The sequence below is a fragment of the Phoxinus phoxinus genome (genome assembly GCF_949152265.1).
Source record: "Phoxinus phoxinus genome assembly, chromosome: 16".
In the NCBI taxonomy this organism is placed as follows: domain Eukaryota; kingdom Metazoa; phylum Chordata; class Actinopteri; order Cypriniformes; family Leuciscidae; genus Phoxinus; species Phoxinus phoxinus.
The window spans coordinates 8,335,866-8,354,429 of NC_136891.1; the positions used below are offsets into that span (position 1 = coordinate 8,335,866).

Below are 18,564 nucleotides of genomic sequence, written 5' to 3' on the forward strand. Positions count from 1 at the left end.
AACCATGAGCATCAACTTCATGACCCACTATTTTGTGTAGGCTACCCCATATTGTATTTAATATTCAAAATGCTAATAATTATGTAATTACTTTGTGCTGATCATTGGGCTTATGTGCTTCTGTCAGTTACTGGAAGTTTGTGATTTTTATTATGTGTAATAATGTCTTCAAATTGAAAGTTAGTTATCTTATCAGCAGGGACGTGCACAGGGGGGTTGCTCAGGTTGCCCGGGCAACTGCCCAAATGCCCTTTTCGACTCACGTTGCCCTTCCGAGAAAGAGAGAGAGAAAAAAAAAAATCACGTGGACATAGATTTTTAAAAAATAATACAAATAAAAAAATCGCAAAGCCTCATTCACTTCCAATTGGCCACCGAAAGTGAAAGTCAGTAGGGGACAAACTCTGTTTACGTGGCTGCAGCGCTGCATGTCATGAATGAGTGGGCGCTCCCTAGAAGGAGATTGTCGCGGTTGTCGGTGAGGCGTTTCAGCGTTGTCGGAAAAGGTGAGTTTTAGTGTTGGTCAAGTTACTTGGAAATAGTAATTAGTTACTGATTACTGATTACTTCTCCAAGAAAGTAATCCAGTTACTTTACTGATTACTTATTTTCAAAAGTAATTAGTTACTTTACTAGTTAGCTTTACTATTTACTTAAAAACATGATGCACGACCTGAAAATGACCTTTTCTATTCCTTTCAGCCTAATTCTATTCTTTCTGCATATTCCATCATCTAAAATTGAATCAAATTAAACATTCTCTTTTTTAAAACTTGTTTAATTAGTTTCAATATTTTAACTTTATGCACATTGCATCAACCAAAAATTTAATTAAATGCAACAGTCTCAGACTTGAAGAAAAATGTTGAACATTTAACCAATTTCTGCAGAGTCCACCATATTTTAACGAAATACACAAAGTCTTTCTTCTGTTAACTTATATTTCTGCATATTCCAGCATATAAAATGCAAATATTTTTTTGTAAAATCCTCTATTCGATTAGATTCAAATAAAATACAGCAATAAACTAATTAAAATGAAAGTCTCTCATGACTGTATTCCAAATTATTAACAGTTAGCCCACGTCTTTTAACATTAAAGTGCAGATTCGTTTTGTTTTTGTAAATCGTCAGACATGTTTTTACCATTTCATGGAGTTTTCCTTTGTAGAAAGCCTTTCTTTAAAGTGAATTTCGTTTTGTATAAATTGTATCTTAATTTTAATAAATATTGCATCAACCAATTGCATGTATTTAATAAATAAAAAGCAAATATAGCAGACAATATAATAACCGTGCATTGAGGCGGTAGCGCGCCGCGTTCACTTGCATTGCATTGTTAAAAGCCTTTCTTTAAAGTGAATTTCGTTTTGTATAAATTCAATTATTTTTGTATCTTATTTTAATAAATGTTTCATCAACCATTTGCATGTATTTAACAAATACAAGGCAAATATAGCAGACAATAACCGTGACATGGAGGAGCCGGCGCGCCGCGTTCACTTTCACTTTCATTGTTAACTAGAGCGCGCACCTCATAAATGAATGAAACTCAGCGTAGGCCGATGTCTCATACATTAGCATTAAATATCTTTGCTGCATCCTTTCTAGAACAGACAAGGGCTTTCTTGCGGCTCGCATCAGCAATTACGGATGATGAGTTTTGTGATGCGGTTGCGGATTAAATAAATAATACCCCATTCGCGCAGCTCTATCGATAACAACATTGAACACTAGGCTACACAAATATTATTTTTTATTTTTTATTTAAGCGATTAATTTTCCATGGTGACATAGGAGGTGCCGGATCCAATAAAAAGGTTCCGTATCCAACGTTGGGCGTGTTCCGGCTCAAATTAAGCCACGACTCACGAGACAGTCTAACGAAACAACATCACAGTAACGCAGGAACGCTGCCTCCTTACGGGAAAGTAACAGTAATCTAATTACTGTTTTTGCAATTGTAATCCCTTACTTTACTCGTTACTTGAAAAAAGTAATGGGATTAGTAACGCGTTACTGCAAACGAAAGATCATCATCATCAAGTTTTATGAAATTAATTAAAATCTTCATAAATCCAGCGTTTGCCACGTTTAGCCTAAATAATCAGAGTCAGACAGATAGCTTGCAGATAAGCAGCCTAGCTAGTCTACTATTTTTTTGGTAGACATTACATTAGGCAAACTAAGCTATGTCTGTCTGCTAATAGTTAGTTTCTCACATTTCGTTTTAGCAAGAAGAATGAAGGATGAAAGAAAGTATATCACATTAATTATTTTATTCAAAATGGTTATGCCTAAATCCTATCACTATTTTGGGTATTGTTTGAAGTGATGCCCACTGAAAAGAGGCGGATTCAGGAGAGGGAGAGACAATTCAGGGAGGCATGAGGGCAGCACATCACTGCAGGGTTGGCTGCGAAAACGCCAACCAGCAGGTGAGACAGAGACTTTGCACTGTGATAAAGATGACATGACACTGTGTAGGCGAATTGTGACCCTCTGGATCACAAAACCAGTCTTATGTTGCACAGGTATATTTGTGTGGCAATAGCCAACAAAACATTGTATGGGTCAAAATGATAGATTTTTCTTTTATGACAAAAATCATTAGGATATTGTGTAAATATCATGTTCCATGAATATATTTTGTAAATGTCCCACCTTAAATATATAAAACATTTATTTTTGTGAATGGATGCAGCACTATCGCCAATAGAAATGGACAACTTTAAAGGCGATTTTCTCAATATTTCGATTTGTCTATACCCTCAGATTCCAGATTTTCAAATAGTTGTATCTCGGCCAAATATTGTTCTATCCTAACAAACCATACATCAATGGAAATATTATGTATTCAGCTTTCACATGATGTATACATCTCAGTTAAAAAAATAAATACACATAAGACTGGTTTTGTGGTCCAGGGTCACAATTGATTAATTAAGCAGACTCATATTTTAGCCGACTAATGGCAATGTTTCATAATTACATTACATTTAAGATGAGGAGGAGCAGTCACAAGCCTCCAGACTATGTGAGGAAAATGTGGACCAGGAGGCACATAGGGCAGGTAGGCTTAAAGGGCACCTATTATGGAATTTTGAAATTTACCTTTCATGTAGTGTGTAACATAGATCTAAGTGAACAAAAACATCCTGCAAAGTTTGAAATATGAAAGTGCACCGTATATAAAGTTATTGTCTTTCAAAAGTGAGAGTCGACTCTGAGTCATTTTTATGAATCGTTAGAAGACCGAAGCTTTTTCTCTGACTAGATGACGTCAACTTGTCAAGTTATTTGAATACGATACGCCCACTTATTGCGCTCCAAGGCCAGCAGGGAAACATCATGGCGACGAGACGCTGTGTTCTGAAGTGCGGCTCAAAAGCAAACTTTTTTCATCTGCCCAAGGAGGAGCATTTGAAGACTAAGTGGCTACAATTCATATAACTATACCACAGAAGTATAGTCCGAGCCTTGTGCTTTGTTCGCGCCATTTTGAAGACGATTGCTTTTTAAATGCAATCAAACTTGGATTCGCGAGCCGGCTGATATTGAAAGATTCATTTCTAAGTGTATAGCATCAGCTTCCTCCTCCGTATCACAACCTGTAAGTGTTATTAATAATTGTTGCTTTTATATTTTATGTAGCATGCTTAATAATTATTTTGTTTGTTGTGTAAGCACCGTTTAGCTTCTAGGTCTTCAATGACAATTGTATTGAGATATGTGAAGTGTTTGTCGTTGTTTTCGGAGTTGTCTAAAGAATAGCCTAGAGTAATACCTCGTAGTAACGTAACTGCATTTTTTTTTGTGTAAAAACGTTATGTTGCATCGGGCTAACGCAAACAAAGACTGATTGTGCTTTTACAATATGAACTCTGGGCTATGCTCGCTAACATAACATTAAATTATTTATCTTATTTTTCGTTTTTTACTACAAACTATAAAGCAGTGGACTATAATCATTATTATAACACAATTTAATTGATAAAAGCATCATTGTACTCCGTGTTAAAAATAAGTATTATCTCTGTAAACACTGCTGGGTCATCTGACCAATCAACGCAGATTAGCGTCGCGCAGAGGAGGGGTTTGAAAAATGAGTCGTTGAACGATTCATTTGGGAGTCAGTGAGCAAATCAGGTAAAAATAAATGCATATTATACGTCAACAAAAGTGTTTTTTGACATTGCATGCACGTAAAACTGTTGTTGGGGACTCCCTAAACAACATTAGGAACATTTTAAATGTCATAATAGGTGCCCTTTAAGTGATGATCATGTGCCCTTTTTTCATGTCAGAGCAACTGCCCCTCAAAATTCCTGTGCACGTCCCTGCTTATCAGTATGTTGGCGCATGCATTACAGCCGCCATAGGCAGGGGTGCGCACACAAGTGGTGCGCATGCGCGACCAAAATAAAAATGCGCTGGGTAAATAAGTTCAGACCGCTTATTTGCGCACCGACATGGTTAATGCACAAACACAGTTTTAAATCGACACTTTAATACTGTATACGATTTCCATTTTAACTGAATGCCTAAATCTGCCGGTTTCAGAGCAAAACGCAAAACTGTGACATTCACTGCGCGCTTCTGCAGTGCTAAAACCATGGCTAACGCCAGTAACGTTACTAAAGTACTGAACACTGAATTACTTACTTCCTGGCAACCCGCCAAAATAAAAGCTGGCTGATTTTAGGTTTGAAAATGTTGAAAATTCATTTATTAAAAAAAAAGAAAATGTAAAGTATTAGTATTGTATTTTTTTAAGTGTACTATACAATAATTGTTTTTTATTTAATAGTAATTAAAAAAATATATACATAATAGTATTACCACACTTTATTTTTTTAACTAAATAAATAAAATGCAGTAGGCCTAATACTATTATTAATTATTTTTTATTTTTTATAGTTATATTTAAAGGGTCACACTATGTGCAGTGTGAGCACCAAACCAAATCCCCAGGTGCTCATATGAGAACCAGACTGAAAAACGTATGTGCACCCCTGCGTAAGTGTTTTTTGTAGAAAATTAGTTACATTTATTTTACGTGATCACTTTACGTCAATTTAGGATGTGTTAATAGACTGATAGAAAGGTGTTTTAATTTCAAACAATAGGATGTAGCAAAGCAATAATAATCTAATATCATAACACAAAAACAGAACATTTGAGTAGACATTTCTTTGTTCGAGATGATATTCCCGGTCCCTTGAAGGTGTCGTCTGTCTGCGAGTACTCAGAGACAGTGTCTTTATCCATGTGTCGTCAGCATAAGGGTGGATTGAAAAGCTTTACCATCTGGAGTTCACTGCGTGTCGAATGTGTTTGTTGGAGACACGCGTGCGGCAGACGACAGTCCTCAAAACTGCAACACGAGAGAGGATCAAGAGACCTCTGCTGACCTCAAAGCAAGAGCAGGGGCGGATACTAACCCTCACAATACATGCAATAGGTGGAATTCTGCAAAGTGCATAGATAGATAGATAGATAGATAGATAGATAGATAGATAGATAGATAGATAGATAGATAGATAGATAGATAGATAGATAGATAGATAGATAGATAGATAGGCCTGCGTAATAAACAAGGCATGCTGTTGTAGGCTAGGTGACTGTTACATCACTAACCAAATGAGAACTATCAGTGATTTCGAGTCGGTGTAAACGTTTTCGTGTACCAATAAAATGAGGAAAGGATGAAGATAAATCAGTGTTCGACAATAAATCAATGCGGCATGAGGGATGCGCGTGTGTGGGGGATGGGACTCAACGCGCAGATGACAGGCCATATGGAGTCGGCCTTCATTTTTGGACACACTTTGATGAACTAATACTTTCAAAGGGTGTATCGCGGTGTTAACAAAATATTTATTTCACGTGAAATTGTTTACATCGAAGAATTAACAGTCAATGGTATTATGGCGCACGATGACCTTATTTCTTCGAGAGACTTGTGGTTTATTTGCCGATACGCATTGCACTACATATTTGCATATTTGTGTTAAGATAAGAGTAAAACAAAATCTAATCAAACTTAAAATAAAAACGTATTTTTGTTGTTATTCATATTATAAACCAGTAAATCGTGCACTCAAACGGCACTTGTGCGTCAAAAAAAGGTGAGTAAATAGACAAATGTGCATTGTTTAGAACACATGACGACGACCCCTGTGCATCATGAAAAGTGCAGAAACTATTTTCCAAACGGCTAATGTTTAGTAAGCCGACAGATGCCACCTCTTTCCACCAGAGTATAATCCTCTCTGAAGGGAAGGGAACAGAGGAGCAGGACGGGGAGCTTCAGTGTGTGTGATAAACTGGGCTGCTCTCCTCCTCTCTGTCAGATCGCGCTCTGCATCACACCATTTCACATGATGACCGACTCTGCTTACGAGCACCGAAGCCTTCTGCTCTGGCTATTTGCTTCTAACATGCATTTTTCTGCTTTCCTTTTTTCGTTTATCATGAAGAAATTCGAGTGATGCAACACTGTAACCGGGAATGATTTATGTCGCATCCAGCAGCATCAAGGTGCGCAAAAGCGTGCGGAACATTTGATGATTTTTTTTGAACGACGCTCCTCTGCACCGGCTGCCTTGTGGACATTTCCCCAAACTGGATATATGGACAATTATTATCTCGAGGGATAAAAACCTGTTATTTATGTCCTGCTTCGCAAGGTGTATTTGTGTAAGTTTTGATGAAATCGATGTGCGATGTTATTTTTTTTTAAACAAATTGTTAATGTCAATCAACTGCGTCTGTTTTACTAAAGCATGTTTCTTTTTTTCTTCTTTATAGCTCATATGACAGCAGACTGTAAATGCATTGAGGGTGCCACTGTATCAATATATGTCAGGCTATATTAATAGGTTCTTTGATTTTCAGACTGAATGGATCGCCTAATTAAAATCCAATTTGCGGGGAATTTTCCTTTCGATGTATATGGTGCAAGGTCGGCTTTTGACAAATGGTCCCCTCCACTTTTTCCCCCAATATTTAGTTTACCCCCTCCTGATGCAGGTGCTTTCAACTGCCCCCACCTTCTAACATATACCCCGCCCGCCCCCCACGCGAGGCGGCGGTGTCTCTAGTCCCACAGATCCCCCCTTCTTTCTTACCTCTGCTGCATTTTGCATGAGCTATCTAGGTCATTAGCATTTTAGCGTATGCAAGACTTGACAAAGCTGGTGAGGAGCCAGATGGGCCCTCTACTATTTTTTACATCTCATGGGAGTTGAGCAAGGGACCAACTGCATGCAGCACGCCACTGAGCGCCTTCTTTTTACTCGGGCCTTATGTTGCACCAACACATGATGGAGAGATGCGCACCGTCCTGTGGAGATAACGCACTCGTGCCATTCGAAAAAAATAGGTAATGTAATAACTGGGAACGCTTGTTTGAATTATTATGTGTGTGTTGATGCACAGATACCATAAGAATGCATGATGCTCTGTGCAATGTTGGATGCTGATGCTGATGCTACACCAGTCGGAGGAGGACGTAGACATTTTGGTGCAACATCGTTGCTGCATGGGATATCTGTAGCTAGTTGTGCGATTCTCAACATTGTGGTTGAAAACAGGCCTGCTTTTCTTCGTGTTCACAGCGGACCTTGATTTAAATGTCCATACAATTAAGGCACGCGGTGAATGCCAAGAGAGATGGCAAATATCATCGATGAATGCTTTTAAAAACTGCACGACGCAGATAGTCCGTGCTTGCGATGCATGACAATTCTTATTTTCTTTCGCTCGGTTTTTTTTTTTTTGCGAGAGAGAGAGAGAGAGAGAAGCTTGTGTGGTGGCGAACCGACGCATCAATGCGGCCAAACTGAGCTTTAATATTTCATTGCGTTCTTCCATAATTTTGTGCTGCGCAAAAGTGCGTATCCTTGAATATTAGGCTATGAAGTGCCATTATGGGCATATACGGGTTCAAAACACTAACAATTAACCTTGAGGTCTGATGAAACGTCCTTTTGTTATTTGTCTAGGCTATTTAGAGGACGTTTTTTTAAAATATAGAAACGCCACATAGTCTCATTTGCAGATATGGGACACTATATATGACTTCGGGAGAAGATGAAGAATAATATTGATAGAAAAGTTGTGAGGCCTAAAATGACAACCAATTTAAACAACACATCACGAACTGTTCCGGATTTCTTGAATTTCTGACAGCAGTGGGTCCTCAAAGTGACACTTGTCATGTGTCCTCATTCTAAAGGCACAGGAAATATTACGCATGTGTACGTTTGTATTGTATCCTTGATACTGTAAATCATTTTAGTTTGTCAATAAAATGTCATATTCACAAAGCAGACATTAATTTCTTTTTTCCCCCACGCAATATTTGCCACGTTGTGTTTCGATTTATCAGAACATAAACACTTTTTATCTCTGAGATTTTGTGACTGACACTTTTTTACAAAATTTACAAAAAAAACATGGATGCTAATGATGCGCAGTAATTACGATGCAGGCCGCGAGCTATAGGCCTATGTGTAATTTAGATACAAAGTAACAGATTTTTAACTGCAATTTAAGCGATATTTCATATAAATTCACAATGACATTCACGATTTACAAAATCAACATTTTAGTTGGCGTCGAAAAGATAGAAGCAAAGGGGCATTACTGCCTGATTCCATAGAATATTTTTTTAGAATATACTTTTGATCAGTTCTAGAAAATGTTGTTTACGGTTTTAACCCAGCAATCAAAACACTGATCTGAAGAATCAACGCAACACCAAGAACGTTTTAAAGAACCAGCAAGAACAGCAAACATGTTCTTGATGGTTCTTTGGTGAATTTAAGAGGACCATGAAGAACCTTTATTGTAAAGTGTATATAGGCTACCACGCTTAGCCTTATGGTCCATATTCCGGTTTGATAATGGAAACTGGCATTTCACATTATGGCGCCTTAAATATGCCATTAATTACAGCTCCTGACATAATATTTCATCTTCATTTCATATAAAATGTTCATTTTTAGAGATACATCCTACACAGTGTATAATCTTTGTATTATAGACTAACCGCGAACCTTTTTTTCAAGGTCATTTATAGCGAATGGTTGCTTTTGGAAATGTGGGCCTATAGGCTTTTGCCAAATAATTTTTATGATTTAATAGGCAACTGAAACTATATTATATAGGTAAACGCGTATAGCTATATTCGCCAATCAAAGATATCAAAGAAAACATGCTTTTGTTGCATCATAATAATTATAATTTAGGCCACCAGTCGAATTGTAGTCTAACGATTTTCGTCCACGAGGCTACTAATCAAGCTTAACGTAATGTATAATTTCCGTTAGAGGTTTAAATATTATTAAAACGCCAATTCACCTCAGAAATATTCCTTTCCAGGCCTTCTTCCTGCATGTTCTAGAATGCAACCATTCGTCCGTTTACAGATTAACCGTTCAGGCAATTCAAGCCAATAAATGGAGATAATCAAGATGCAATTTTATAAACCACACGTGCATTACTTAGGCTGGAGTTTTCATTTCAAATGTTCAGGAAAAAGAAATAAGCGCACACGGGCAGTTAACGTGACATAAATGGCCTCATTCAACTGGAATTGAATGATGTAACCTCAAACCAGGGCACTAAAATGACCAAAGACATCGCAGTAGAAAAAAAAGAGGAATTATGCAGAACACAGAATTTTCCGCCTTTTAGCACCGGAGAAGCGAACCGTGTGTGGCCTTGTCGAAAATGCTATATCCTTTAAAGGGTATTTAAGGACACTGCATAATGTCAGATCAACCTCATTAGGCAGAGATGTAGCCTACATTAGCATATTTCATCAAAGGAATATTTAGGTCGCAGATTCAATTCACACAGCTGCCCCTGTGTTTCAATCAGCGAGTTGGTAATTTTTGTAAATGTTGATTCTTGAAGGACGCGGGGACACAGTGGCAGTGTGACACAAAAGGAAGTTGTTTCAATGGAATTTGCATGGGTGGATTTAATTTATTGGAGTAGAAAAACAACATTGAAAATTACAGATCAAGGAAATATAACGCTGGAATAATGTTGGAAAACGTAGACTGTTATGACCAAATACAGATATATGTTAGTCTAATTGGTTAATGAGATGTGCGAAACTGTCAGGTAAGACTACGCTTGTGACGAATAAAAACGACTTGTCCTGGGTGCAAATTATACGACTATTTTAAATGAATTCGAGTTTTAAAGAATTTAAAACACCTGCTTAGCCTACTTAGTGGTTAAAATGTTTTCAAGCACACTCTGTCGAGGTTTGTCTGGCACAATGCAAATGATCATATTTTCTTTTTTACGTTTCTTGTGCATGTTTAGGGGGCCTGACCCCCATAAATCGTTCCTTTGTGGCAGTTCATTCTTTTCTGTCTTTTTATACAAGCGATGCAACTAAGCACCATCAGTGTAATGATCCATTCAGTTATATAATATGGAGAAAGTGAAATCAAACCCACACACAAGTCCACTAATTTCTTTGATGCTTATTATTACATATTAAAATATGCGTTGTATAAATATGCCTCGAGATTTAAGGCGTTTTTATGGAACAAAGATCTGGCTCGAAATAAAAAGGAATGCTCCACATTATTACATCATGAGAACTGAAATTGTACCAGGCCACGAATGTGAGTGCGAGTGTGTCCTCTCTCACCCCAACACCTTATGGTGTCCACAAGGTGGCGTTGTTTGACAGATGACTATTAATTATTATAAACCAGCTGATCATTACACATTAAATGTAAATACACTAGTGAATGTCACTGATAAGTTATTAGTTTGGAAATAATATATTACAAATATGAAGCACAATAGGCATAAAGCCTTCTGAAAGCTTAGAAATGTTATCACACATAACAGTTCAACAATAATTCTGATTCATAAAATATGGACATAATTTTCATTTTTATTACACTTGAATATTAATTTAAAATCGCTTCATACAAACGTCCATGAGAACACTGAAAATCTTAATAATATATTTCGTTATTTATTTAGTGTTTAAATATCAAAATATCCAACTCATATGAACTTATGGAATATGTATAAAAGTTACAGATATTCAAATGAAGACATTTCAAAGGCTTTCTGTAGTCAAGCAAATTTAACACACGTTAAATGACCTTCAGGCACTGACCTTATGATACTTTAAATATATATTTTAAAAAAGCCAGGGAATGATGACCAAGAAGTGAATATTGCCTTTGGATAAGAGAATGAAAAAGGCTGATTAAATGTGTAAGCAGAACAGCCGAGAGGCGAATGCAAGGAAGTGAAGAACAGGATGATGACAGATAGAGAAATAGATAGTGTGCACCTTCCCCGATCTTAGTGGAAGGAATATCCAGCTGACGGGAGACCTCCACACCACTGTGTGATAAATTTCAGCACATCTTGACATTCTGGACTGTGAGTGGTCTGAAGGGTGAAACAAAAACAACCAATCATGATCAAAGCACCACAGGCGACCCTAGGCATGATGGGTGGGGGGAGGGGGAAATAGTAAAGTAATGCAAAAATTGTAAATTGTAATCCCACAAGGATAAAAAAATAAAAAAACGATGATGAAATACATCGAAAGAGAGCATTTACATTTACTTCAACACAACACATGCTGATAAATTCAGTCCTGAGAGTTAACTTTTGATCAAGATGGCATATTAATTATAATTTCAAACGATTGCAGTGTGATTGAAGACTAATTGTGAAAGCTCAAAGGTAACACTGACTCATTTGTACCTTTGTAGCCATCAAGAATTTATTCCAGTCATCTTTATTTGCTGCCATCCCTGGTCTTTTGAACTCAATTTTGTTGCGCAGGACAGGGTAACCTGTGTTCCAAAGAAAAAGAAGAAACTTTCATGTTAGTTGTATAATTCTACTCATAAAAGGAGCCATTTAAAACAGCTTGTTTAAAGGGATAGTTCACCCAAAAATTAAACATCTGTCATCATTTACTCACCCTCGATTTTTTTTTTGGAAGAATGTTTTTGCCCATACAATGAAAGAACACTCGTTATATGGACAAAACACACAAGAGAAATTTATCTTCTTTTGAGTTCCACAGAAGAAAGAAAGACGTTCAGGTTTGGATTGACATGAGGGTGAATACAAGATTACAAAATGTAAATTTTGGGGTGAATTATCCCTTTAAACGAGCCAGTTTACAAGCCATTCAAAGGAAACATTGATCCAAGCGTCCCTGCGCTCACTGGACCGTCTTTTGTGCAGACTGCCTCACCTGTGATGATGCAAGGTAGGGACCGGATGCCAGTGCCGGCAGCCACTAGGGAGGCTTCATATGTGCCCCTCTCATCCTTCGGCAGCACCTGCTCCACCCGCTGGTCCATGGACACAGTCAGAACCCATTCCCGAATCTCCTCTCTCTTTTCCACCTAGAACACAGCCAATGGAAAGAGTTTGCTCAAAGAGTATAAAAACAAACAAACAAAAAACACTAGCAGTGATGCAGTTTTCGTGGCGAAGGCTTACGGTCACATGCAGCTTCGAAGGTACGGGGACCTCAAATGGAATATCTGTATCCTGGAAGTCTGTGTGATCTAAAGCATCCAACGTGCCCTCATCGATGCCCTGGAAATTTAGAAAAATTACAGGGGGAAAAAATAACAACACTTAAAGGAGATATATATAAAAAAAAAAATTAATCTACACTTATCGTTTAAAAGTTTGGGATATTTTTGAAAGAAATCATGTATGCTCACCAAGGTTGCATTTATGTAATCAAAAATATAGCAAAAACATAATTACTGTGAAATATTATATTTTATAATAATGTCATTTATTTCTGTGATGGCAAAGCTGAGATTTCAGCATCATTACCTCAGTCTTCAGTGTCACATGATCCTTCAGAAACCCTTCTAATATGCTGATTTGCTGCTTAATTTTTTATTATTATTTATTAAATCACATTTCTTATTAATATTGAAAAAATGTATTCTTTTTGTGGAAACTGTGATACATTTTTCCCAAGATTCTTTGATGAATAGAAAGTTCAAAAGAACAGCATTTATTTGAAATATAAATCTTTTGTGACATTATATATGACTACGTTCACAGAGATTTTTGAATGTACGTTTTTTGGGGGGATTGACAACCGCGTGTGAGTCTCGCAATGTCCTGTTCACACAGCAAATTACAGCAGCGTCTCGAATACCGTCTGTACGAATGTGCGATGGGTGTCAAGCCTGTATTCTCTTACCAGTAACCATAGCGACAGTGACCAAAGTAATATCAAAGATGGCGACGTCCATAAAACAGACAAATCGTATCACTTTTGACACAATAAGAGTTCAATCGATCCACGAGTTCATCCATCAAATCTTCATTAACCTAAAACAGCTTTTATATCTGGGTGGAGAGAGGAGCATTCGAGTCACACGTAGAACTCAAAACTGACGGTGGAGACTGGATCTAAAACCTTCAGATGACACACAGCTCAAATCTCAGTCACTGTAAGCTACAGTACCAAAACCACAGAACGGCTCTCTCGCACTGTATGACGTGACTGTAGCCCGGTTCCGTTCACACAGCGAGGGTTTTATGAGAATGTGGTTGTGAGTCCTGAAAATTTGGGGGTGCGAGTTCGCTTATAGAATGGGGTTGTCACTCCTGTGAATAAACGAATTGTGTGTGAACGTAGCCATAATAAGGACTCAGCTACAAGACAGACAACCATATTCTGCTGCTGTCTTTACTGTTACTTTTGATATACTTAATGCATCCTCTCTTAATACAATAATTATTTCCTTTCAAAATAAAAATGCCCCTTACTTCCCCTATTGAATAACTGGGGCAGCAAGCGGAATAACTTCTGCAAGCGGTCTGTAAAGTTTACGTTTGTTTCATTCCAACTAAAAGGTTAGTGGCACAACAGATGGTTTGCGTTCTCTGTCATGGTCTCATTTGAGAGAAACTCATCAGACTGCACAGCACACACAAGCAAAAGTCTTTTACTTACATCAGCCAAATCCAAGAAGCGGTTGAGGAAGATAAAAGCCATGTTCTCCCATCCCACGGCCTGCATGAGAAATTTTCATCAGTGACACGCAGAACTGAAACAGCTCAAATTAAAAATTAAAAGTTCAAGAAATATTTAAAAGAGGACACATTGCTGCTTCGTCTTCAGAACGCGAGGCGCCTCAAACTGCTCTGCGAATCAAATTACTGGAGCGAACAGAGGAGAATTAAGCCCATTTCCCAGGGCTCTTAGCTGCCCTCCTGTGTCACATGAATAGTTGAAGCAGCAATGTGAGTGTGTGTTTGGAGCTGGGCTCGCTGTGCGTTCACCTTGGCAGCCAGGCCAGCCTCATAAAAGGCCTTGTCAGCTGGAAAGAGCTCGGTGAGCCTCAGGAGAGAGACGGACAACTTGGCCGCCACAGAACTCTGTAGACAAGTAAACATGTATGCAGTTACATTGACAGATAACATAACAGAGAAGTGCTATGAATGTTTAACATTTTTCTAAATAAAATAATGTGAGAGGCTTTATGTTATCCATTGCCATTTGATTAGATGTGAAAATTAGGCTATGATATTATTGGTTAATATTGATCCTATCCCTATGGCCATTTTTACATTAGCAGAAAAGGTGATGCAATTTTTTGATGAATGATTAGGAAAACTTTTTTTTTTCTCAAGACATTACAATTTCTAGTTTTTCTGTATATACACTACCGTTCAAATGTTTTTGAAAGAAGTCTCTCATGTTGCTTATGCATTTATTTGATCAAAACAGTAAAAATCCTATATTCTGAAATATCATTACAATTTGAAATATGTTCTATTTTAATGTAATTTAAAATGTAATTTATTCCTGTGACGGCAAATATGAATTTTCAGCATCATTACTCCAGTCTTCAGTGTGTCACATGATCCTTCTATAAATCATTATAATATGCTGATTTGCTGCTCGAGAAACATTTCTTATTATTATCAATGTTGTGTAATGCTTAATGTTTTTGTGAAAATCGTGATTACATTTTTTCAGGATTCTCTGATGAATAGAAAGTTGAAATGGCAACCATTTATTAAAAAAAAAAAAAAACTTTTGTAACATTATACATGTCTTTACTGTCACTTTTGATCAATTTAATGCATTCTTGCGGAAAAAAGGTATTAATATCATTTAAAAAAATCTTACAGACCCCAAACCTTTGAACAGTAGTTAATAAAAAGGGTTTAAGTGGTATCAAAATGCATATACAATACTGTTTGCACATAATAAAGATCATCTTGAAGTATGTACACACCAGCTGGTCAATGCCTTGGGCTGCAGAGCGGGTGGCGTAATAGTGAGCAACCAGCAGCATCTGCTCAAACTCCTCATGGGCTGGAGAATTAGCTTCTGAAGACTTGGTCAGGTTTTCACACTGCACAGCACAGAGACACACACCGTAAGATTCACTATTTCCCACTTGAATATAGAATCAATACGGACTAAATCCCCCAAGTGTAAGCTGCCATAGTAACCCAGAGCTCACCAGCAGTAAAAGGACGTCCCTCAGATCGGCCCACATCCGATAAGCTTCTGCACAATCCCGGTCCCTCAGGCTCACCAGCTCCAGGAACATCCGTTTGTAAATGTTAAAGTTCTGCAAGATAGGAAAGAAGGAAAGATAAAAGACTGTATGCTTAGTTTGAGGGGGCATTTAAAGGAAAATACGTTCTGCTTTCTTTTTAAAAGCAGAATTTAAAAACATGGATTGATTTACAATGCATAACTGCATGTACCTGTGAATAAGCTGGCACACCGTGCTGGGCATACAGGTCGAGCACTTTCTCTGCCCCACCCTCTTTGATCAGGTGAGTGGCGTATAGGGCAACGTACTTGTGCAGGATCTTAAAATTCTGTTGAAGAATAATAAGGGAGATACTCTGTGAAAATGATGGCACGTTTTGTCACTAACACGTCTGCGGTGGCAGAACAGATGAATTGGCACCTGTTTTGAGGCTGTGTCAATACATTTCTCCCACTGTCCTCTCTCAGCGTACATGTCCAGGGCAGCCACCACATCTACTCCGACCAACTGATGGAAAAATAGAGGAAAACTGTTAGGACAAATTAAGATGTAATTATTATTAATAAATAAATAAAACTATGCATACATATATAATTTATTATATAAGTTTTAAAATAATTAAAACTATTACCTATTACTTTATTAGTAATAGGTAATAGTTTTAATTATTTTAAAAACAATTGGTTTAAAATATTTTATTAATAATAATAATAATATCAAAATAAAAAATGGTGTTAATTATAATAATGATATTTAGTAGTATTATTAACACTAATAATAATAATATCCCTTTAACACATGCCTCTCATGGCTTATTGCTTCAATCTATAATCAAAATTTTCTTCTCATTCATACACAATATTATAGTATATGATATGGCACATCCTTGATTGGCTACGTTTTATTATGAACATGTACATTTAACTAGTTTCCTCATTAACATTCTATCTTTCTTTTCAATAAAGCCCTGACCTGCATCCTTCAGCGACAGTAAATGTAACTAAACTGCCAGTAAATCATTGCAATGAGAGGCAAGCGCTCACATCAATTTGGTGACTCATATCTGTTATTCCAAATTGAATCAAGCCAATCGTCTCCATTTTTCTCCCCTCACAACAATAACTGAAAACAATGAAGTACCGGAGCGGAGGAGCTGCAGTCTGCGGTATTGTGCTATGCTCATTTAATGCACTCTTTAACTTCAACTTCCATTGCAAATAGATTTACAATTTTTCAGACTTAAAACAGGATTCTGACAGCTAGCAGTTCCCTGACATTTTGAGCCATGCTGCTCATGTGGGCGACAGGAGTTCGATTAACAATCCTGTTCCCTCTCGCTCTCCCAAGGAGGTCTGCGATACCTGGAAAAAGCTATCCGGTAGCATTCTCATTTATCTCAATGGCAAGTAGCAACTATTCTGAGCTGTAAGTCAATTCCTTGTGTTTATGAGCCCTCAAAAAAAAAAGTCAGTCTTTGGCAAACCTATATAACGATATATTCATATGTATATGCTGCTTGCAATTTTGTATATATACATCTATGTTTGATGCTACTTTGTATGCTTTTTGCTTCTACTATGGTGTAGTTCCAGCATCTACCAGAAGGCTAACTGGCTAAACAGCCAAAACTTGACCCTTTGCTCTCTCCCCATCATTTAAAGTCCTGTATTTAATATATATATATATATCAATAAAATTGGCAAAAAGACAGATTAATCTGATATAAAGAACTTACAGAGTCAACTTTGCCTTGATTTTTCAAGTGATCTTTGTAGCGTTTGTCCACATATTCCTCTAGCCTGTGAAGAGAGGAAAGGTCATAAAAACTCATTAAAAGGCAAACTCTTTTAAAGAATGACATCACAGTATTCTCAATAAGGCATAAATATCAATTCTATACTACCAGTTGATCTTTAAGAATACACCTCATCCAGCAACCGGAAAGCATTTAGACTTGATTCCTAAACCTATTTTTCCGTGCCTAAATAAAAGACAGTCAGAGATAAACTGCGAAGGCCATCTGCACCTCTCTGGCCTTGTGCTGTCGTGCACTTCATTTGTTGCACTGAGTGATTTTTCTGACAGCGAGAGAGTGATTTCACTCCCCCTTACATTGTTGGCTGTAGCGTTGTTAGGGGCGACCAGTCTGCTAAGGGCTCACCTTGGATCGAGCTCCTTGGCCACTCTTTTGGCTTTGTTCCATTCTTCTCCCTCAATGAATGCATCTATGGCGTTCTTAATGAGGTCCAGGTTGAGGTAGAGCTCAGCAGCCTGAAAAAAAAACATTGTGTACCTCAATAGGTCCACGGCTCAAGGACGCCGAAGAATAGACGAAGTCTGTGAGCTTTTGTGTCATGTACACTAAATATATACTCGCACACATGGGCACACTAACACATTGAAAGCACCATTTTCTCTCTCAAAACACAATACTTTGCGAGAATAAAAAAAGCTTTGTGGCTTTTTTTGTATTTCTGCTTAAAAAACGTCTAAAAATCTTTGAGGAAAATAAAAAACAAATGCCAATGTTGAGTTTCATATACTGAGTGTGCTTCTATACCTGAAAAAATAAATAAAACAAACATACCTCGCTGTACTTTCTGAGCTGAATCAGCCGTGGCCCGACAACCTGACTGACGTCCACAGCCTTGTCATGGGATAAAAATTTAATGGCCAATTCTGCTGCCTAAAGGACATGAAAAGATGAGAAAACCTCAGTAAAACTGTAGATGCAACTAAAATCAAGCTCTTAAGGAGCATAAAAACATACTTACAGCAGGTCAGTGAAATAGTTGACAAACATTTTTATGCAATTAATTCTGAAAGGAATGACCTAAATGAACAGATATTTCATGGAAATTGAGCAGAGCTCTCTAATGGATGACACATACAGCAGTCGGGGCAATTGAACATTTGCAGTTGATCTAGGTTGAAAGATCAATGTTTTGATTCCTTTTTTATAGTTCAGCTTCTTGGCTGAAGCTTCAATAGAAGCATT

General features: G+C 37.4%; 1 protein-coding gene across 1 annotated transcript in view; it reads right to left on the bottom strand.

Moving 5' to 3' along the window:
- Positions 1-9,983: 9,983 nt before the first annotated feature.
- ift172 (intraflagellar transport 172) overlaps positions 9,984-18,564 on the bottom strand; it is a 32,363-nt gene continuing 23,782 nt past the window's right edge. The window contains exons 36-48 of the mRNA XM_079639376.1: positions 18,154-18,252; positions 17,728-17,837; positions 17,302-17,365; positions 15,987-16,073; positions 15,778-15,894; positions 15,528-15,638; positions 15,297-15,416; positions 14,335-14,430; positions 14,006-14,065; positions 12,520-12,618; positions 12,269-12,422; positions 11,767-11,858; positions 9,984-11,445 (exon numbers count right to left, since the gene is read on the bottom strand). Of these exons, the coding sequence (XP_079495502.1) occupies positions 11,356-11,445; positions 11,767-11,858; positions 12,269-12,422; positions 12,520-12,618; positions 14,006-14,065; positions 14,335-14,430; positions 15,297-15,416; positions 15,528-15,638; positions 15,778-15,894; positions 15,987-16,073; positions 17,302-17,365; positions 17,728-17,837; positions 18,154-18,252 (1,299 nt within the window). The 3' untranslated portion in view covers positions 9,984-11,355. The remainder of the gene's footprint in view (positions 11,446-11,766; positions 11,859-12,268; positions 12,423-12,519; positions 12,619-14,005; positions 14,066-14,334; positions 14,431-15,296; positions 15,417-15,527; positions 15,639-15,777; positions 15,895-15,986; positions 16,074-17,301; positions 17,366-17,727; positions 17,838-18,153; positions 18,253-18,564) is intronic.